This window comes from Cyprinodon variegatus, unplaced genomic scaffold, assembly GCF_000732505.1.
Source record: "Cyprinodon variegatus isolate N-32 unplaced genomic scaffold, C_variegatus-1.0 Scaffold154, whole genome shotgun sequence".
In the NCBI taxonomy this organism is placed as follows: Eukaryota; Metazoa; Chordata; class Actinopteri; order Cyprinodontiformes; family Cyprinodontidae; genus Cyprinodon; species Cyprinodon variegatus.
In genome coordinates this window covers 89128-112710 of record NW_015150607.1, presented here as the reverse complement: position 1 = coordinate 112710, position 23583 = coordinate 89128, and the positions used below count along the sequence as shown (strand labels likewise).

The following is a 23583-nucleotide window of genomic DNA, read 5'->3' as shown; positions in this document are numbered from 1 at the left end:
CCTTTTAAATTCTTACTGCACATTGTATTTAGGTCTAGACTCAGTGGGATGACTGTGGGTTCAGGATGGAAACAAATGTTAACTTTTTTAAATACAACAGGATCTTAGTTTAGCACCAGCTTATCTAAAATATGGTGTCTTGATAAATAACATATAGTGTAAAGGCAAAACAACATTTCTGATCAGTTTGTCATTTTGCCAATTTGCCAAAAGCTGAAAAGCAAAAAAATACTTCAGCTTTATGTCATTCCTAACATAAAACTGCTATTTCCAACACAGAAAAGGTATTAAAACTTCAAAGAGAAAATATGATAAAATTCCATCCATCTTAATCTGCTTATCTGGCGTTGAGTCGTGATAATTGTGTTAATTACGTTATTATGTAACGTTACGTTGTTATTACGTTTATAAGCATAGATGTTATCACTTAACATTGCTGTTATCATTTTATTATCATCACAAACAGAAGTACTGGTATAAAAGTATTTTAGCGTTTTTCTTCATCCTCAACACAAAACCTTTAACAGTCTTACATCATATCAATCAGGGATTAATTATCACTATAAAGGAGCAAAAGGAAACTAATCTTGGGTAGTAAAACATCCCCTACAGATAATTGCTTCATCATCACCACCATCTAGTTCTGATGAACTGAGCCAACCAAAGACATGGATATATGTTTTTGGGTTTTGCTCCATCCATATTGCAATCAGCTTGGACAAACTTCCCTATACTTACTAGAGAAAAACATCCCCACAGCATGATGCTGCCACCACCATGGGGATCATGTTGGCTCTGGGTTCTTTAGTATTGTTACGCTGGAGCAGGGGTCTTCAATGTTTTCCAGGCCAAGGACCCCAAAACTAATGGCGAGATTGAGCTGGGACCCCCTAAATATGTATATTGTAAGAAATTCTGTTATATCAAACTGGTCCTATAGTCACTCTATTACAGATGGAGTAATATAACAAAAGTCATTTCTCCCTGGGATTATTAAAGTATTTCTGATTCTGATTCCTGGTTGATGGGACAGGTGTTGTGAATGAAACAGTTCTCAGCCTGAAAGAGCTCCTGTGTGTCGCTTAATGTGTTCATTGATGACTGTAAGACATCTTCTGCCTTCATTTATCTGTTTACTTCAGTGTGTTGAATTCATGTCGGTGTGTATTTAAAGACATTTCAATTAGTGTAAAAAATTTCAGGGGAGAATATAAAAAGTCTAATCAACCGAAGCCTTCGCGACCCCCATGCAGAACCTCCGTGGACCCCTAGGGGTCGCAGACCCCTTGTTGAAGACCTCCGGGCTAGAGGGTTTGTCACTTTCCACATGAGGAATGTTTATTACATAGACATGATGTGTACTGTGCACAAAAAATTACAATATCTTTTCAAATTTTTAAAAACTTTTTTTTTTTTTCAGATAAAAAAATGGAAACAAAATAATAAATCAATTTTTTTTTTTTTAGGTAAAACTGGTACAACATAAAAGGTGTTTGGTTCTAAAGGTGTGATGTGTTTGGCCCCTACCTCTACGGGGCCGATGGACATGAGGAGGTTCTTGAGCTGATTTTCAGTTGTAGATGAGGAGAGGCCCTGGATGCACACGGTACTGTGAGCGTTATCTGGTCCTCTCTGGCTTTGCCTAGTGGGCAATGGTTGACCCCTTCCGATGCCTCTACCTCGACCCCGGCCCGATACCACAACCTAAAACCAAGGATTGAGTGTGAAAATGACACAAGGCCTAAAATAAAAGCCACAACCAGCTCCTTCTTTAACAATTTTGCTAAAAAAAAAAAAAAACTAAAGAGATGTCTTTAGGTAAAGGCACATTTAAAAATCCACATATGTCTCTCTTGACTTTCAAACTTGTAACGTGATTGACTCATCATATTTTTACACAGAACATAAACGACAGAAGATGATGCCAGACTGCATGACATATCTTCATATGATCATGTTTGAGAGAGGCAGATTTCCCCCAGTGCAGGAAAAAATGGGGAGGGAGAAGCCCCCAAAGAAAGAGGAGGTGGGGGGAACAGGGGAGCATAAAGAGAGAGCAGCCATGCAGGCGTAGTGGTGGCTGCCTTACACTGTCAGCATCTGTGGGTATGAAATCATTGACGGGAGGCGGGTGGTGACATATGCGCATAAAGGCCAGGGGAAATGGTGGAGCCCTGCTTGTTCTGCTGCTCTCAGCCTGTCAATACTCCTGAACCTGGCTCCCTGTCCTGTCCTACTGCCTGATTGGTACATCTACTGAGCTCCAGGATCATGCATTTTAACAGGAGACATTTTGGCATGCATGAAACAAAAGTCGACATGGTTAATAAATACATTTCAGGTGAAAAGATTATTAGTGTCCTTAAAACTAAAGACACATGGAGGGATCTCTTTTATGTCATACCCTGCTCTGCTGTGTATCTCCTGTGCCCCCACAGCTAGCCTCCGGTGCTCCACCTGGTCCCGTTTGCTGCTGTCCCATCATGGTCACCTTCCTTTGGATGCTCTGGTTGACTGGAGCTGCTTGCCAGGTGCCTTGCTGCTGTACTGGGCTGCTGCTCGCCTCAGGCCCCTTTCCACTCTGGATGTGAACAATGGATAAATGCACTGACTTAGTTTTTTTTTTTTTTTTTATTCTGCTCCTCTTTGTGTATCTTATACATATAAATGATTTTCTTCATGTTTCCTGTCCCTGTATCCCAGACATAACATGCATAAAAAAATGCAAATTTCGTTTCCCTTCATTAATGCATATTCATTTATGTCGATCACCCATAAATCATTTGTGTGTAACACAAATAAAATATAAAACAATTCAAAGGCTATTCGGACTTTTGCAAGGCACTGAATATGATACAATGGAGGGTTGCGTAAGGATCTCCACAAAGGAAACTAAATATCTGCAATCGCTGGAACTGGATTTCTATCAGCCACTCTGCAGACAATAAAGATCAACCCAACAAGGTGATGGTCTCATTATCAAATAAAGTCACAGCTCTGCTCTGTTGACACGCAGCGAGGAATTGAAGGTCGTCCCTTCTCAGACTCTGCAGAAAGATGTGACAGATCAATACATGGGAAGAAAAGAGGCTCTATCTCTGACCTGTCCCCAGCGAGGAGTAAATGGATTAATCCCTTCTATAGAAATCACAGCTCCTGATTGCGCCCATCAAATGCTAAGCTGCATTACACTGAAGCGACAGCAGCTCGATTTGTATCCCATCCCCCCCACTTCACACACACCCCCCATTTTCCTGAGCTTTTGTGTTTTGCACTGCTTTTGTATTACCTCCTGATGAAAATATAATTTGCCTCTTATCTCTGTGCCTAAGCTATAGAAATCCAAATCCTGAAAAGTGGCAACTTTCTTACACAGGTAGTCTTATTCCCTCTGCACCTTCAACCAAGAAAGATTAATTACAAGGTTCCTGGATTGGCAGCTTTTGTTGCCTCACACCTGAGAGATGGGCTGATATGAAAATCAAGTGAGGGATGACAAGCGGGAAGAGGGAAGGGGAATAAGAGGAGATAACATTGTCAAGCTCTTGTTGATGACAGCAGAACAGTGTAGGAGAATCTTCTTCACTCTGAAACTTACGAGGCATTTAGGTTTTAGCCATTTCTCCACTCTACTTCAGATTTCCTTCAATGTGTAGCAAATATTAACCAATGACTTTCCGTGAACTTCATCTGTAGCCAGCCTGCTCCTTTAGCGCAGCTGATTCATCATCTGAGACGAGGCCTGAAAGCGGCTTATTTTAAATAATATGACATCTTTCCAACATGTCTCTTCAGGGATGAGCATTAATGCTTAACACACATCCTTTTGTTAGTTTTTTCAACAAAAAAAAGATTAGCGTGTATTAAAGAACAAAGCACTAACTTAAAGCACCTCATACCTATTGAACTTTTTCACAGCTTGTCATATTAGTACCCCACATTTCAACGTGTTTATTGAGATTTCTTTGTAATCCACTGCCATCAGGAGCCAACTATCTTCAACAGCAACTATAATCTAACTCAGTAAAACCCCAGCTGTTCCCTGAACGCCTCAGAAACTTGTTAGAAAAAGCATAATCATGGCCTGGAAACACAGCATGCAGGTTAGAGATGAAGGAATTCATTATCTAAGGCAGGGTTAGATTATAAAGAAAAACTTTGAAAGTCTTACAGAACACTGTTACCTATTACACTTTTTTATAGCTTGTGCAAAAACGCAAATGTCATTGGCCACTGGCCAGTAAAATATTATAAATCCCACACATTTGTGAGGCATCTCATTTGAAAGCTAAGACTGTCAAGTTTTTAGAGATATATAAGAACAAACTTGTTACGTTTAACACAACATGACCAATGTAGCTTTAAACAGGTTCAAAATTATCATTTTTTCTTCTCTTGCATAAAAAAAGCTATTTTAATATTCTCTATTTAATCATAGATGACCTCTCCAAATCATGATTCTTACAACAACTGTGTAAGATGTCAGATCTCTAGTCCTCAGCATTGGGAACCTGTGATCCATTCTTATAAGCAAAAAGGTTCATTCGTCACAGAATTAGGACCAAAAGTGCCAAACTGGGTTATTATAATTTTATGACTAGTTTGACCATTAAAAAAATAATATCTACATAGTGGCTTTACACAAAATGCATTCAAGCTATTATTTTTATATTTCAAATTTTCAACTTTTCAGAAGTTGGAGTATGCATTTTCTTTATAACAAGTAATTTCTATTCTCCTCTCCCTTCTTGCGCACATAAATAAGAACCATCTTTTAAGCCCGCCCCTAAACTTCCAATACTTCATTGAAAAGCTTCTCTCATTGGCTAACAAAGTATGTCAGAGTTTGATTGGTCACTGATTTTTTTGGAGTTGCAGCAGAGCAAAGACTACAGTGACGCATGCGCCTGGGGACGGCGTTTCTAACATACAGGACGTCTCTGATGTATTCTACATACTAAGAAAGGAACTTCTGCTTGATTTTGGGAGCAAACAGGTGGTGAATAAGCCCATGTAAAGTAAATCATCTAAAAATGCAGACATATGTCAGTAGACACAGGAAAAATTAGCTTTTATCAAATTTATATTTCTTCATGGGGAAAAATAACTTTGGTTGATTGTTTCAACAAGTGGTTTTATTTTATGGGAAATACACCTGGATGTTACTTTTACGTGAAGTGTTACCGACAAAATTAGCCAATTTATGCCACGATAGAATGTGTTCTGTAATGCCAAAAGACGGAAAAAAAGGTAACAGGTGAAAATTATAACTTTTAATTTGTTAAGAGATTATTAGTTCTTGTTTGTAGAGTATAATTGGCTTACAATTGAGTTGGTCATTTTCTTTAGGGTTTCTTTAGGTTTTTGTTTACAAATATGCTTGCTGTTAGATATAGAATAAAATGCGAAGTTAAAACGATCCGGGTCAAGCAGTGGGAGCCAACGGGTTAAACCCTAAGATGTTGGTGTCATGATGGAAGAGCTACCGGGGTCCACGGCTAAAAAATACTTAGCTCAGCATCTCTAAAATGAAATATGGTGGCGGTCGCATCATTATCAGGGACTCTCTTCAGCAGGAACAGGGAAGCCTGTCTCTACCAGATTCGTAGTGGAAGTATTTGCACACGTGCAAGCGGATATATTCACCCAGGTCACCATAAACAGTGTGATTACGGTGCTGAAAGTACTTATTCTAAAGAATGCAGAACTACATGTTATAGAGCTTATTTAACAACTTTTCAGAGAGAATTGAATGTGTTTTACACTCTCTCTGTGTTGTCTGACGTTATCATCGGATATGCTCTGAGCAGAAGGGCAAAATATAATTACACCATGTCTATCTGGACTTTAGTTGCATCTTTTGTATAGTATGCACTATATACCATAAAGGCACAAAGAAAGAAAACAGAACAAATTAATTCACTATATTTATGTGGAAATCCTAATTCAAAATAAGTTATATGCTGAAAGTACAGAATGATCCCATTTCCAGGACAGATCGGGCACAAACGTGTGAGGCAATAGAGAGGATGTAAACGCATTTAATCTCTTAGAAAAAATAAATACTTAACCTTTAACACACCTATTTATATTTTAGCACACTTATAGTGAGTAAAATAAGTGATCTGTCTTTTTATAAAGTACAATTGAGTATAAATCAGAGTATCCTGGACTGTTAGAGGCTGAGTCTGAGATTCAAACAGGATGGCATAAAGTCAAAACCACAACTGAAGCCTGACTATATCAATTACTGCTCCCATTAGGGGTGTAAATCACACCCATCATGGCGATTCGATTCAGGATCGATTTCCTGACCCAACGATTCGATTATTTTCGATACTCAAGAATACACCACGATTCGAATATACCACGATTCGATTCATCGATTTTTTTTTTGATTTTTTTTTTTACACCTTACAGGCTAAACAAAGTTTCAAGTTTGAAATAAATCAATTAAACTGTAATATCGTTATGAATTTTTTTTTTAGAAACAGCAAATAACAGAAGTAGAAAAGTTGCATCAAAATATACTGCACAAAAACAGTGCAATGAGTGCAATTCAATACCTCTGCTCCAGACGTCCCCGCCCCCTCCACAGATGCTCCGCTGCACCTCTCCCAAATTGTAGCTGACCGCAAACAGTGTCGCAGACAGGAGGCCAGCTTGTTTTGTTTTTATGACCGAAATTGTGGATAACAACTTGTGAAGTTTGACCTGCTAGAAAAGCGAGGTGCACGAGAACGCTGGGAGCCTTTTTCCACCTGGATCTCTGCTCTTTTTGGCATCATGTCCCTCCGCCGTCAGACTAAACTTGCCCCCACTTCCTCTCCGCCTCGGCCGTATCTAGACCCACAGTGTGTAGCACAGACCACGCTACAATATTGAGCATAATTGAAAAATGTCTGTGTCAAGCTTGCTGCAACACACTGCTGTAAGAGTATAACCAGGAAGCGAGGTAGGAGGGCAAAATAGGTTTAGCGTCACCGCAGCACGGGAGGGAGAATTACGCCCAGGAGCAAATGGATCAAAATAGACCGGAGGAAAAAAAAAAACATGAATCGATTATCTTGCGGATGTGTCGATGCATCGGCTCGTCGGCTGTTGGATCGATGCATCGATATAAAACGATTATTTACTCCCCTAGCTCCCACAAAAGTTAAGATCTAAATCCAACTGAGCATCTAAGAAGATTTAAAGTTACTGTTCTATATTTATACACTATGACTGAGCCTTTTTGCAGCTATTTTAGATTCCTTTCAGATTTTGATCACCTGTTGCGATTTTGTCCAGCTCAAAACTGCATTGTTTGTGGTACAATCTAATAAAAAAAGATATTCCAATGAAAAACTAGAATTTCACGATGGCAACACAAGGGAAAATAGAGAGGCATGAAGAGCTTTAAAATTTCCTGTTTCAGGAGATGGTGGGATAACCACAAATGGACATCTTGTTATGCTTGATTTGCTCACAAGCCTGTAAGAGCAAGTATAGCTGTTCTCCAAATCAACCTTTCAAAGCAGAGCTGAGGAGTCCCTCCCCAACTCTACACATAAATGTCAAAATGCCCTTTTTTTTCCTATTAATGACACCCGACTCTGAGTTAGAAAAGGTAAAAAGTATGTAAAGACATTGAGGTTTCCTAAAGCTGAACAGAAGAGATGTTTAACAGATCAATTGTACCAAAATGACTTGGACATCTGTGTCATTCTCATAGGTTAGATATCAAGTAGAATACAAAATAGACAGCAAGGGGGTATCAATGGCATTTCCTTTCCCAGCTATGTAGTTTCCCATGTGGGTAAAAATCTACAGGAAAGGACCAAATAAATGTCAGACACAAAAGAAGGTGTCAAATTAAAATGGATTTGTGCTCACCGGTCCAGAAAGTTTGACAACTCTGACTTTTTGTGGCACGTGCTGGGCCTCCATATCAGAACTTTTGGCTCGCTGCATCACAGTTCTTTTAGCCCCAGATTTAGGTCCTTGAGTCTGAGATGGGCCTGAAGGAGGGGCGTTTTTTGGAGGAACTTGAGCGCCAGGTCTGTTTACAGTCTGCAAAGAACTGTTTCTCCTTTGTTGCTGAAGTAGCTGCTGCTGATTCTGTTGGGGCGGCTTCCATTGCTGTTCAGGACCTGAGCTGGGGGTCTGCTGCTCCTGTGTGTTCCCTTTGACCATCTGCAGGCGCGACTTGATGTTGGGACGCAGTGCAGGGTTCTGAGCAGAATTGCAAGGAGGAGGGGCGCTGTCTAGGTTAGGATTGGTTAATGTGTGATTTACTGACTGCTGTGGTCTCTGAGCAACAATCCTCTGCTGCTGTGTCTGCAGTTGTTGCACTTTTTGTTCTGGCTGCTGTTTTTGCTGATTTGGTTGCAAAGGCTGAGCCTGTGTAGGAGTAGTGTCTTGGTTTGGTGTATTTGACTGAGCATTAAGTCTCTCCAGCAGCTCCTTCTTCCGGACACCAGCCTGCATTTGCCGCCGCAACTCCTTCTTTCTAAGGATCTCCTCCCTCAGTCTCTTCTGCTCCTCAATCTTCAGACGGTACTGCCGTGTCTCTTCATCTTCATTAGGGTCCTGCATCACAAATAACATGTTAAAACACATTTTTAAACTGTGATTGAACTTGTAACATCCACCTTGTTTTAAGTAATCCTAGACTTTTTGCATACCAAAATGGAAAGCAAATAGCAAAGGAACAGTAAGACTAAATTACATGTTTGATACACCATTTGAAAGCTACCACCATATAGTTTCTGAAACTATACATGAAAATAGTGAGATTAAAACACAGCTTAATTTTGGTCCTCAAACTCCCCATCACATTTTTCTTTTTAATCATCATATTTTTATGTTTTTACATGTTTATTCTTTGCTTTGTTTCTATGTCCGTACTGCTCAAATTAATTGCCCCTGCTCCAATTAATAAAGTGGTTCAAGACTAAGCCTAAACTGCATTAGTTCAAACTCAGTTTTTTTCTCAAAAACAATGTCTTTTTGATTTAATTTAGGAAAAGTGGTAAAAACAAACATACCGGAAACATAAACAATGACCAGAAATGTTTGGGGAATGTAGTGTTATTAGCAAAATGGTTAGCATTGGCTATAAAGATCAAACTTTTCTGATGGTTAAAAACTTAATGTGATTGTTTTCTCATCATGAATATTTCATTATGAATATGCTGGATTTCTTTCTATCTGTGGACCCCTATAGACAAATAGAATATAAACAATCAAAGATTGAACTTCTAATAAGGCCTTGGGACCCCTTCAATGGTAGGAAACATGCATTAATATGCATTAAGAGTGTGCCCACCAAAATTGAAACCCTTATGCTGACCCCGAGCATGGACTGCAAAGATACTATACTTTCAAAAAAGCAGCAGACGCTTCCACTGTGCCACCCAAGCACAACAGAAAATTCAATGCAGCACAGCAAAATGGGCGATATTGAGGAGTTTCAAATTTTTTCCTTTTTTAAGCAGAACAGCACAAAGTTCACTAAACAGAATAAATAACGCTGAACCAGACTCTCGATCAATAAATGTTTCTGAGCTAGCATGCCTCCACTCTGGCATTTATTTTCTCTGAGGCTCTGCTTAAGAATGAACAGAGGCGCCCTCTAGTGGATAACACTACAACACTGAAAAATGGTGCATCTAAGTGGACAATATCAGTTTGGATGGACTTAATTTTAACCTAATAAACCATTAAATTAGTTGATTATTTTACACTGCGGTTCAAATGTTTTTAATGGATCATTTTTAGCTGAGCTCTGCCTTCCATAGAGCGGTCTGGGGCTAAGAGAGTCACATCGCTTAAACAGACCCATGAAAACAGTGACCATTACATTTCCTTCTTATGAAGTTTTTTTTTCTTAGTACTGTTTATACATAAAAAGAAAATTATTTTATAAGAAAAAATTAGTTATGTTAATCATATAGATTTAAAACTCAATTATCTATACAGTGATTTTCATCCTTATTTTTTTGTTTTGCCTGGATTTGGGTCCGATCCTAAATCGCTGACCTCTGGTGTTAAGCTGGATGATGCATTTGGAGCTTCCTGTTGAGTCACCACCCTGCCTGTCCCCCCAGCCTGTGGTTCAGTCTTCGCAGCTTGGCCTCTTCCTCTGCCGCCACCATACGCCAGCTGAGCGTTCTGCCCCGGACGCGTCCCTGGCGTTGTCCTGGCAACAGGCTTGATGTTGGCAGCAGGGGAGGAACTGTTCATGTTAGTGTTACCAGGTGCTACAGGGAGCTCCCGTAGGTTGCTGTTGCGATGCTGCATTTGTTTGGAGACGGGTGTGCTCTGAAGACATGGTAACATGACAGGAAAAAATAAAAAGATTTGACCTGTATCTTAGATTATTTTGTAATCTTTGCATAATTTCTGCCTTAAATAAAACTGCGTTTTTCTACCTTAAGACAAAATTAAATGAGACTGATCTGTGTGACACGGACGCAGCAAAATAACGAGCGTGTAGGATAATCTCTTACCATTCTCTGCCTGTTTGACATGTTCCTCTGTGGGGGGTTCTGGGAACGGGGATTCGTATGCCTGGGGCCACCATGTCCCTGCTGCTGATGGAAAGGATTCTGACCATGATGTGACATGGGCCGAGGCTCGTTGAGATTTATCTGTTGGTGCTGCTGATGGGGCATCTCTTGCCTATGGTGGTGGGGCTGCTGCTGGTGCATGGAATGGGGTGATAAGGGGTCGTGATGCGTCAGCTGGTTGACAGGCGGCGTTTGTAACAAGCCCTACAATGGAAGCAGAATGCATACCCATTTAAACAAGCACTTTCAGAACATTAGATTTCTTCATTCTTTATTACCCTGTAATACACTAAGCAACTTGTGCAGAATCAAGAAACTTCTTGTATTTTATTGCTCCATCTTCAGTGAGATATCACAAGGGTTGGTTGTGGGGCCTTTATTTTTTTTTCCAGCAAAAGCCCCAACAAGGAAAAAAAAGAGGAGAAAGCCCAAAAATGCCTTTCCTTGAAATGCCAATGACATCCAGCTCCACAGAGCTGAGCTTTATTATTTTCCCAACTTAATATAAGTAGCACCCGGTGAAAAACTAGAGTTATTCCATATTCAGATCCCCATTTAGATAAAAACATTTCTAAAATAGGTCTAAAATATCCCAACACACAAACATTTCCCTCCAGCTGTAGGCTCTTGTTGTTGCCATGCCTTCCAGTTTCTTAGTGTTTGAAGGTTATTGTTTTCAAGGAGTATTCTGATTTAAATTTAAGACACAAGATTTTTGAAAACAAAAATCCAACTAATTGAGTTCAGTTCTATGTAAACATGTTAATTACTAGTCTGTCAGCCTTACTTGGTCTGATATATGATTCAAGGGCAATAAAATTAGCTATCTTCCAACCTGGCAATTTATAGCAGTAACTTATAGCTATCTATAAACAAAAACAATCACATTGTCTTATTTAAATGTATAATACCTAATTATCATATTCTAAGAGTAAAAATACTCATTCCACTGGCATATTGATTTATTTAATATGCCAGATGACTAATGTTACATCCAGACCACAAGCCCTAGAAGCAGCAGAATTTACATGCAAAGTTTATGGTTGAAGCGCATCAACGCGCAGCCAAAGGTTCTGCAGTGCGTTATGAGCAGCAGAAGCAGCACCTCATGAGCGTCTGAGCATCTGACATGCAGGTACTGGCCGTTCAATGGCGGTCTGAGCGGCTCCAACAGCAAAATAATATTTGAAGGCAGGATTGTAATGTTAATCAACTGCACAGATGGTGTTTTCAGGAGGACTTTCTCATTTAAAAACATAAAAAAAAAAACTTCTTACTCACAGTGTTGTTTTCATCAATGAAGACAATGACTAAATTATTTTGTTGACGCTCCTTTTTTTCATGACGATAACGAAAACTGACGAGCTAAACATGGATCTTTGTTGATGAAAACTTCAGAGTTATGGGTGTGAGTTTTAGTCAACGAGACAACATGAGACAAAAATTAGTGGGTGGTCTGTCAGACATTTAAAATGCATTGTGCTGTAATCTGCTAAGCAGTATCAGCCGTGCAGCTGCTTCCTGTTTGAACACGCAACCCAAATGTTTCTTTGTGCATGCATCGCTCAGAGTCTGCGCTTCTCTCCCTCCACACTGATGGTTCGCGCTCAGCAGTATGTCTTTTCCTGCTCTTGCTACTTAATAAACTATATGAGGCTGATCATCCTCTGCCAAGCGTAAAAAATTGTATTTCTTCCAGCTCATAAGAAGTGATACTAAACATTCTTTATTTTCTACCAAAAGGAATATCTAAATTATATCCAAAGCAAATATTTCATTGCATACTGTTTATTTTTGGATAAAGAACCAGGTGAAAAGGTACATGCATCTTCAAATATTTTTTTCCTCATAGTTCTCGTTTCTATCTATTCAAATGCGATGTAAATGTTTCCTTTTTTTGCATTTAAAACATTTTCTCCATTTCCTTTAAATACGTCAACATTTTAGTTAGCACAGTTCTTCAAAAACAGAAACAGAAGTTCGGCTTGTTGGATTTGACTTATTTTTTAAGGGTGAAGGATCCAATCAACAGCAACACAAAGTTAAAACTGATTCATATCAGGAAAAAAAACAGTCAACTTTAGGATTCATAAATTTCTGAATCACTCTTCTTGGTCCTTGAGTTAAGGAGCTATCATAGAATCACCAACACACTTTATGATGAATTTATTTGTGAATGAAATACATTTCAGAATAAATTAATAAGTGCTTCTCAGATGCAATTAATTTTTTTTTATTAAGTAACCTCAACCATGAGACTCTTTAAACCAAGTCTAAAATCTTAACTTGGCCTTAAATGTCTGCTTATTATTCTGACTGTATTTCCTTTCTGGATGTTTATTCCATACATGTTTACTGGGACTTAACCTAAACTCAAGTTTCATGTTATTTTATCTGTTGTGGAGTTTCAGATATGATCTACATCCTTTGGCCAGAGAAAATTATGTGTTATATAAATACAACTTTTTCCACTTCTACATCCGTCATGCAATAAGGATGCTCTCACTAGGGGGAGCTGTAGTGTGTTTCTCTTCAAAAATGTAAGTACTCAAAACACCTAACAGAAGAAAATGAAGTAGCGCATAGACAAGACAAATAAATGAATAATAGAAAGATCACTTACTCTTAGTCGTACCTGCATCCCAAACTGAAATGGTGGAGGGGGGAAGGTGCTACCCTGCTGGCCAAATGGCTGCCGAGGGTTCATGAAAGGTCGGGGTTGGTTTGGGGGGCCACCTTGTTGATTCATGTTCGCCATCCCCTGATGACCTTGGTGTGGGGGGAGGTTGGGTCTTGGGGGTTCTCTCTGAAAATGTCCTAACGGGCCCTGGCCCGGCTGGTTGAAGGGTGGTCCAGGAGGGCCGAAGCCCATGTGGCCCTGACCGGGCAGCTGCTGCTGGTGGTGGAGGTTGTTGCCGCTGTTCATCAAAGAGCCGGGCCCCGGGTGATCGAACATGTGCTGCCCTGGAAATCGGGATGATTCTCCGCAGTCTGTGTCCACACCGGGAAGACAAAATAACAACACAACTGTGATCCCTTTCTACTGAAGAAGAAACTTCAAAACAAATCACAACCTCTCCAAATTGTTGCATGAAAAACAGTAGACAGCTCTATTAGGGTAAAGAGGTAAACATGAACATAGGCAATCAATTTTGCATTAATAACGGGTACAAAAAAAGAAAAATCATAAATATTTATGTTTAATGCCATTTTCAAGGTTCATTCACATGTATATACACACATGCATTTAACATGAGATCTGCTAATACAGAAACACTAGAGAGCTGGCAGCATACCCTCTAGGTATAGTGCTAGAGGTGATGAAGAGGGGCTCAATATGCTCAGAAAGCTTCGTAACACTCATCAAGGCTAGGCGTTAAGACTCACCTCCCATAAATATAGGCTCTCTGTCCTGGGGGCCTTGAGGTGGCTGGTTCCTTAAGGGCTCCATGTGATGAGGCAGTCGGTGGGATGGACCAAAATTAGCCGGCATGTGCGGCTGGAAATCTCCCAGGCCCTGAAAAACCCACAAAACTCATGAATCATTTGCCAGACTGAAAACTCGATAATTGAAAAAAAAAAAAAGAACCTACCTAATAAAGGGAATTGGAGGAGAATTACACTGGGCGTAATTGAAGTGCCAGGGTCATTAAACAGACGTAGAGTCTTAAGTTGTAAACATCAATATGTATGCCAATACTAAAGGAACCCTTCAGCGTGTATTCCTGCAAACCTGCATTAATATTTCTTGGGGCTTTATTGATATAAATGAAGAGTCGGCCTCTTAACGAGGAACGGGTGTTTTAGAAGGGAATAGGTTCCCTCATCTTTGTTTCAACCACTTCGTCTGGTCGACAGCATTGCACCTACTCTACATCCAATCAATTTAACCAAGAAAAACAGATGACTATTTAATCCCTCCTTGGAATTTGAATCCCTCTTCATAACTGTCTCCTTTATTCTTTAAACATCCATCTTTGTTGAAAAATTAACCTCCTATTCAACACGTGGCACTTCCACAAATGGGCTGCTTGCCTTCTCCAAACCTATTGTAAATTACTTAAGATGCTATCAAGGCCTAATCCATCTTTACTAAACCACCGCATGGAGGTATTTAGAGAAAAGAGGTGTTAAAAAGCAAGGCCAGAGTCCCCAAAACTTGCTTAACATAAAGTTAATCAAAGGAGCTTACAAAGACAGGGGATCACAAAGGGGGCACAATCATACTATTCTAAAAGGTCAGACAGACGGGTTTGCACAATGAGGACTCTCGTGTCCGTATAATACCTCTCAAATACCACAGCTCATCCTCTCACTTCTAATCCTTGATAAAATAGCGTCTGCAAAGCTCAATATTTGAGTGAAGCTGGGACAGCTCCAAGCTAAGAAGGTATAATATGGGCAAATATATTAGAGGAAGGCCAAATGTTAACACACCTAATAAATAATGAACATTTGATTTTAATAAGAAGGTTATTTTAAGAAAAGCCAAGACTAAAATGTAGAGCTAAAATGTTAAAAAAATGCATAAATGTCACGTTAAAATCAATTTATTCATATGTTGGCATCTGGAAGCTTTACGTTACGCTTCTTTCCAATTTATCTTTGTTGCAATCCCTATTAGGATCATCTGACTGGTAAAAGTGTAACAGATCACCAATATCTCTAGACCCATCCACAGATTCTCCATCTAATTTCTGTTGGGACTCTGTTTGGGTAACCTGTTGGTTAACAATAAATGGGTCAGTTGTACTCATATCTATCATTGCTGACTATTCTCAGTGTGAGTAATATGGCTTGATCAAACCTTTTCTAACATTCCACACTACAAAAATAGTATTCAAATGAGGTATGATTTGTGCCGATATCGAATTGTAAAAATATTGGTATTGGTCAGATCTCAAAAGTGCCAAATCTGTATTGTATCAGAAATGAAAAGTTGTATCAGGTCGTCTGTACTATAAACCAAAAGAGACCTGCTGGTAAAACGAAACAATTACTTTAGAACAAATCATCTTTAAATAAATTAGTTGTTTACCCGCAGTATTTCCTTATCATATAGTGGAAAGGGCAACTGCAACTCCCCTTCATCCCCCTTTTTTTTTCTGAAAGCGTTGTGTCACCCAGACATGGAAACACGTGCTTTGATAAAACTGAACAAAAAATAAGGCCAGTGAACACAGATCATGGCAAAAAAAGATGTTACAACATCTTGCAAAACAAGTTAAAATGTATTTTCTTAAACGCTCCAGAGTTGTGAGGATAGTTTCTGAGTGCTACAACCAGATCGTTTACGACGAGCGAAGCTGCTGAGCAAAGACGCATCATAGCAACAAGCACTCACTCACTGAAACATCAAATTGTTGATCTGGCAGGGTGACCAGACATGTTCTACTTTACCTACCTAAAAAAATTAAAGAGGGGAATTTCAAAATCTTCTGGGATTTTGGTCGACTACAACGCAGCAGAACCGAACTCCGACAGATGGGGGGAGGGAGCCAGCGGGGAACGGAATGACCAAAACCGACCCGGTGACGGTAACCTGGACACAGGCGACCCTGTGCTTACCCCTGCCTGCCTCACGGTAGCACGGTAAGGCAGGGAAGCATACCGTCACCGGTTCGGTCCCTCCATCCTCCGCTGACTCGTTTCCCCTATCCGCCGGGATTCCCGGACCAGCCCCAGAGCTGATGGCTCGGTTGGAATGCCCGTTCCAGTCAGCGGCCTAGCAGATCCCTCTTTTCTCTAACAAATACTGCATTTAAGCCCATGGTTCTGGCTCATTTTCAATAGAGAAACTGCCTGCTTTGTAATTCTTGTAGAAGTAAATCCAACTGTAGGCTAAACAGCTAAACTGGTGTCTTACATCTACCTCTATTCATGTTCTTGGGCCAGTGAACCAGTGAGCTGGTCTGTATGTCAATTTCGGGACGTGATAAAAGTACAGGCCAGAACCAAATAAGGCAACATCACCGAGATTACGTCAACTCTGTGCTTCGTTCGTTCGCCCGTTTTATGGTGGACGTTTAGAATTGTGAGGTTTGCAGAGAAAGGAGGTGTCTATGGGGTTTGAATTTCTCTGTACGTCCATTTCACCCACTGAACTATCGTTAATCATCTATGACAAGGTAAACTTGGTTTTGCATTCTATCACCCTTTTAACGTTTCTCCCTCTCTAAAGTTGGCAGTCCAATCAATGAGCAGACTATATGAAGCATCTCCATAAAACAATCTCTGCAACAAATCAAAGGCTTCTTCATTTTCTCTGTAAAACTTAAGGCTCTTACATCCTGGCCTCAAACAAACCACTTATATTTACTCCTACTGACAATTACAACTACAGTGCTTTAACAGACAGGCTTTGTTTTAAGAAGAAACATTGTGGCTTTTTATTATCTCAACATTTTAGCCAAACATCATGATGAATGTATTTTGTAGTTCATAGTTATGTTCTAATTCAAACAATAAAGATGTATTTCAGGTAACTACTGAGCTTTTATACATCGTGTTTTCTTTCTAAAGTTATATGTAGCAGAAGGAGATTCAACATGTTTTATTACCCTTTTTCGAACAGGTACTGGATTAGTCAATTGAAACAGCTCAAATGTCACTATTATTTGCTTTGAATTTTCATTAAAGCATGTTTTAATAAAAAACAGAAAAGGTCTAAATCATTATATTTGATAAGGGGATGAAAAGAAGACTTTTTTTTCTTCTAAAGGGGGACTTGGACTATATCATGAATGAAGCGATAGTTGTAACTATCCTTTTAAATTGCCCAAACACACTCAGGGTAATGTTTTACAGTCCATCGCTCTAACAATGATAAAATAACAAAGATTCAATTTAATCCTACTTAAAACAGTAGCAAACAGACCACAGTGTAGCAGGACGATGAACTGGCTAGTTGGGGTTTGTTATCTCCCTCAGCACAGATGATTTTGCAACATTAATTCTTGCTCACACACCTCATTAGCAACTCCTAAAGAGCCACCAGAATCAGCAGGACCCACCAGGAGATGACTGGTTATGGATGGCAGTAAGCCAAGCATCCTTTTCCAGCAGATTATCGTGTAGGATTATAATGATTTGTATCGTGGACATGTTTTCAAAGCATAAAAAAAAAAAAAACACCCCAATCAATCTATTTTTTTTTTTTTTTCAAAATTCAAAAAGATCAATTCTTTTGTTGAATAAACTAAACACTCATTAGAGGCTGAAGTTTAGTGGTTAAAAAGGTGTAAAAATTATTCCTAACAATGACTTTAATTGGTTTTAAGATTAATATTTCAAAACCTGTCTCCGCAAGCAAAGATTCAGCGCATTAATACTGGAGGCTATGACCCTCCCATTAGTCTGGCCTTTAAACAATTAAATTTGATGGGATGATAATGTATGATAATCACTAGTAATCACATGTCCACTGATAAATGGAAAGTTGCCGGCTGGTGTGTCACCTGCATTTCAAATTGTGTCCTTGGCAACGGCAGCCTAAACGTGACTGACAGCTGGGAATCCAACATCGGGTTGTTGTGTGCCAACTTGTCTAAATTCTCTCCCTATTACATCTCTGACTATCTGATAAGAGGCTAAATTCTTTTAAAGCAACTAGAGTAGTATCATTCTGACACAAGAAATGGATAAATAAAAAATACAGCCATTCATTAGGAGTATCTCCAGAGAAACAGCCAAGCTCATTTGTACATCCACATGAAGGCAATTGGATGTAGTCATTTTCTGATTGCTAATTTGCATAAATCCATACAAAATGCAATTTCCCAAAATATGTCAGTCAGCAGCAGCAACACCTGATGCCTGGGCGTAATTATCTAAAAGGATGGAGTAACTTAGGGGACTTCAGCTGACTTTAGGGCAAGCAGGTCTCCTTGATGTGGTAATGACTGGAAAGATATTTCTGTCAGGTTTGGGGAGGGTTTCTTTTTAACTGAAATGGGAGGGCCTTTCTTACAGGAAATCACTAATATCAGATACATTTGTTAACATGGCATTCAACCAAGATGGAGAGGAAAAAAGCATCAATCCACCACCATGTTTCACAGGCTCAGATCTCATTTAAGAACCATTCTGACTCTCTAGGACACAAACATGTGGAGTGAATTTTAACCAGCAGTATATCCTGTATTCACAATTCCATTATGTGCCAAACTGGCTTGTCTGAGCTCCAAACCATCCATGAAGAGCTGTTAAGTAATTCCCGTCACCACGGCCCCTGCCTTCAAAAAGCCGTCTGCCTGAAGCTCCTATCACGCATTTCCAGTCGTGCAGCCGAGCTCCTATCAGTGTTTACGGATTTTCTTTAACATTATTTGGCCGGAGCAGTTGGTCTAATTGAAGTAATGATATTTCCTCTAACATAAAGGGACACGGACCGTGTGGCTAGTGAAAGAAAGTGAAGCAAATGGAAGGTGGAGGAGCAGCTGCTACTCACAGGAAACCTCTGAGGACCCACAGCAGGTCTGGATTGGCTCTGAGCAGGAGGCATCAAGGGCACTGCAATGAGAAGAGAGGGGCAAAAGGAGGGGAGGGGGAGGGGTGGATGATGAAAATCAGAGGTAGTAGGCAGAGAGAGGGAATGTTTGTACAGAGGAAGAGATGCCTTTATGCTAAGGGCTCTTGGTTCAAAAAATATTTAATCCCACCACACTTTTTTTTCTTTTTTTTATACATTGCTAGTTGTGGAACAGGGAGCTCAAGGCCAAACTAAATAAATAAAAAAATAAGTAAAGAAGGTATTTGGCATTTCCTAACCTCCATCGAATAATTCAATGAGCTTGATTTCGGAGCAACTACCTCTTTTTTTTTTTTTTTTTTTAATGGCATATCAAATATATTTGGAACTTTTCCACTTAAACTGGTGTAAATAAATATCGAAGATACAAAAATGCATTCACTAAAGCATGGTAACATAATTCTACATATCTCTGCATTTCAATGGTTCCTACAATATTTGATTTCAAACTTCTGCTTTTCAGACTCCTTTCTCACATTTTTTTTTCAAATGTCAGAGGATTCTGTACATTTGGAACAGAACATGAGTCTAGTCTGTTTTGCTTATTTGTCACAGTCATGAAATGAGCACACAATAGTTTGATGAACGGCTATTTTACTGCTTTTGTCATCTATCAAACCTCTTTTCAAGTCTAGAAACAAAATGCATCATATCAGGACAATCATTGCATTACATACAGTCTTTAAAGCCCATCGGTGATCTCAATACATATTTTATGCTTTTGAAAATTCAAGAAATAGACCGAATGAAAACCCCAACCTTCAAGGATCTTTAGAGATCCTAAAGATCTTTGAATAAATCAGCTTTTATCCATGAGATCTTTAACAGGAATTAAAATATGGTCCACACTTGTGTGACCTTTTTTTTTTTCTATAATCTTTTTACCGCTGTAAACACCAGAATGTCCCCAATGTGGGACAACAAAGGGATTTTCTATTCTTTTCTATTCTATTCTAAAATAAAGGCCATATATGATATGGATGAAAACTTAAGTGATGATTTAGCAAAATGAGAGATACAGATTGCGGTGTAAAAGAAATCTAATTTTAACAAATATTTTACTATTAGATAGTCAGATTGTATCCATTAGTCGATTTGTCTAAAAACTATGAAAAATTAGCTTTATTATTATTCTCTCTTTGATACTTTTTCAGTCCTGGACAATCAGCTAATAACCAAACCTCGATGACAAAATATTTGGTGTTAAGAGAAACAGATAAAAGACATCTAAGTATTTACAAAACTAGACAGATATTTTTATAGGACATTAAGAATGACATGTGGCAGAAACATAAAACTGCTTCCTAAATATATCTCTGAATTTTACATAAATTGAAAATCCTAAAGCTGGCATTACTACAATAAATGAATCAAAATTTGTTACAGAGGAACTACACCCTTTGGTCTTATTTTTTCTTTATATCACACTATAATCTAATGTATTTTATTGGGATTTCTGTGACTGATCGTCATAAAGTTAAACATACTTTTAAAGTGAAAGAACAAATATTCATGGTTTTTAATAACTCTGACCAGCTTCCCTATCCAGTCTTTAACATCCCAACTGCAAAATATTACCTTTTATAATGGATCTGGTGCATCCAGGGTTATGGGAATGCTGCTTATCAGCAAATATGTTTTTTCTGCACGTTACTAAAAGTTCAAAATCCATTTCAACAAACTAAAACTCCTTCTCCAAAACTTCACTGTGACCCCTGTGTTGCTTGTGAAAAAAATTAACTTCTTCTTATTCAAGTCTTCTTATATATATTTTTTTAAACATCAAGTTTATGGAATGCAGAACTGTATGAAATCAACTGATGCTGTAGATCTAAAAGCTCTCAAAAAGTTAGAAAGGAGTCCGCTCTGATTTAGGTGGACAGTCTCTTTCAGTAGGTTTGCAGTTATAGCATGGATGTTTAAAGCTAAGGATATTGCTTAATACCTAAACCTGCTTTAAATCTACAATGATTAGATGTTTTTTGTGGTTGATTTATTTCCTTTAATAAACCTCTGATGCTATTACAATAAAGCAGTTATGCTGAAATTACATCCAACATTTACAGTTTGAGTAGCTTCTGTTTTGTTGGTTCTGAGATCACAAAAGTCAAAGAACTGTAATTTTTGGAAGATAAGTCTCTACTTTTTTTTTCACAAACGATGCGCCCTTTTTTATAGATTTTGTGATATCTTAAGAGGATTTGTTTTGGTTTGCTCCGCTGTTGTACGGCACTAATTTGCCTGGCAGAAGGGCATGTGATGATGAAGCTGCCCTGAGTCGGTTTGTTTCCAACACTGAAGAGGAGGACTTTGGTGGTTTTAGTGGCTTGGAAAAGAAGACAATGGCGATGAATGACTGACTTTGCTTCTTGTTAAAGCCTAAGCTGTACTTTAGCCCAAAATGTAGGCCGAATCTATTTTTTCTGGTGTGCTGTGTTTTATTTTTATACAGTACATTTGTTACTCATTTAAACAGCACAGTACCCATTTCGTCCTTGCAATTACAGGTAGACGTACATATACGTAAAAAATAACCCAAAAATGTAGCGGTAGCTTGTTTTTTTTTTGTTTTTTTTACTGTCAATAAAAAGGATGTTTCCCAAACAGCCATCTCTTTCTTGACATTCTCCTTTGTGCATATTCTCTTACATGTTTTAATTAAAAATTAAAGCACTGGAGGCTTTTAGTTAGTGCAGTTAAGGTATGAACAAAACAGGGTTTTCCCCTAATTTTGGCTTGTGTGTCTAATTTTCAGGTGCGCCTTGTAGTCCAGAAAAAACGTCATTTTATGCAAATGGATGCCTGCAAATGCACTGTTGTCCTGTAGCCAAATTGTAAGAAATCAATTTTGTATCTTCAGTTTTCTCTAAAGAACGCCAGCAGATGACCTGGTACCATATCTCTTCATCTTCATACCCAGTGCTTCCACAGTTTCAAAAGGTATAGTTATTTTTATTCATATCATATAGTAACAACTACTTCAAGAATATATAATAAAGTAAAGCACCTATTTCTATCATCGCCAATTGAAAATGAGCAAAAACTCATTACTAAACAATTATTAGGGTCTAAGGCAGCTAATTTAAAAAGGAAAAGTTAATTTAAAGACACAGTGGGATTGGTGAGCTAACCCACCTTGTACAGAGGACTGTGCAGGTCCTCTGAAGTGGGGATTTATGTGGATGTTTTTGGGCTGAGAGGGCTGTTGCTGATGATGCTGAGGGAAACTAGGTGGTGGGGAGCTCATCATTCGAGGTGGTGGTTGCTCCATCTGGGGCCGCAGCTGTGGGGAGCGGTGAGCCATGTGAGGGGGGATCAGGGGCTGAAGGGGCTGCTGGGGAATGGAGCGCCCATGCTCCTGGAAGGGAGGTGGTCCTCTCGGGCGCGAAGGGTGGTGCTGATGGGAGTGCAGATGCTGCTGATGCGGAGAAGGCATTCGGGAGGATTGCTGTTAATTGGAAATAAAATTAAATAAATAAAAAAACAAGACAAGCTGTCAAAACACAGCTCTCGCTGAAAGAATATGACACAATTTTGGTTAATTTGCAACATGAAGGGTATCTGTTAAGACTAAGTAAATACTTCATAAACTTAATACATAAAGTGAGCTTTAGCAAACGTGAATAACAGCACCTGCTAGTAAAATAATATTCTAACCAACTGATAAATGCTGGGGATATAATCACAGAGAACTCTGATTGGTGTTTCAAACTGATCTTTGATAATTGGTCAAACAAACAAACAAACATGCCACTGACCAAATTAGTCAAATGCCAAAAACCTGACAATTACAGAATGTCGGAAAAAGCACAACCTCATTAACTGCAGTCAACAAAATGTTTGTGCTGTTGGTGTGTCATCCATGTGTCATTAATTTTTCATCCCCTGTGTTGGTGTTGTGTTTGGAATATTCCAACTTATGATCATTAATTAATAAAACCTTAACAAAATGCAGCGCTGGAGTTTAAATTTGATGCAGCCTTGAAAACTACTTTAACCTTAGGGGTTCCTCTTTAGCTCAGTTTGCTTTGTTACCTGTAGCCTTGAGCTAAAGTATGAATAACCGCCACGGATCTATACAGCTTTTGTTGAAAAATGTATTCAGAAAAATTCATCAATTTAAGTTTGGCTTACATGTGCAGTACTTGCATGTGGCGTTGTTGCAGCACATGAAGCAGCTGAGATTACAACAAAAAGTGTGACTCAAAAGTCATTCTTACAGTGTATCACTTAAGTTATTTAAATAAAGTGTGTTTTCTCTTTGAACTATTTATCTTCAAAAATGTAAAAAATAAAGTTAGAACCAAATCCAAACTATAGAGATATGTCTAATGTAGTTGCATGTCTATATTTATGATATTAAACCTATATTTTGACATTACCTATATAGAGAACCAAGAAACCATGGGGAAAAAAAACCAATCACCACATCCTAACCTATTGAGAATAGCAAGTTAATACTGCTCTATGCAATGTGGCTAAATGGGTGCCATTAAGGTT

General features: G+C 38.8%; 1 protein-coding gene across 2 annotated transcripts in view; it reads right to left on the bottom strand.

Moving 5' to 3' along the window:
- The window catches only part of rbm33 (RNA binding motif protein 33), a 50407-nt gene that overhangs the window by 4511 nt on the left and 22313 nt on the right, over window positions 1–23583 (bottom strand). The window contains exons 9-17 of one of the 2 annotated variants that reach the window (XM_015377461.1): window positions 22219–22531; window positions 19003–19064; window positions 13941–14070; window positions 13177–13544; window positions 10494–10757; window positions 10024–10305; window positions 7876–8571; window positions 2405–2581; window positions 1528–1704 (exon numbers count right to left, since the gene is read on the bottom strand). In XM_015377461.1, coding sequence (XP_015232947.1) covers window positions 1528–1704; window positions 2405–2581; window positions 7876–8571; window positions 10024–10305; window positions 10494–10757; window positions 13177–13544; window positions 13941–14070; window positions 19003–19064; window positions 22219–22531 — 2469 coding nt within the window. The remainder of the gene's footprint in view (window positions 1–1527; window positions 1705–2404; window positions 2582–7875; window positions 8572–10023; window positions 10306–10493; window positions 10758–13176; window positions 13545–13940; window positions 14071–19002; window positions 19065–22218; window positions 22532–23583) is intronic. The other variant, XM_015377462.1, reaches the window with a different exon arrangement.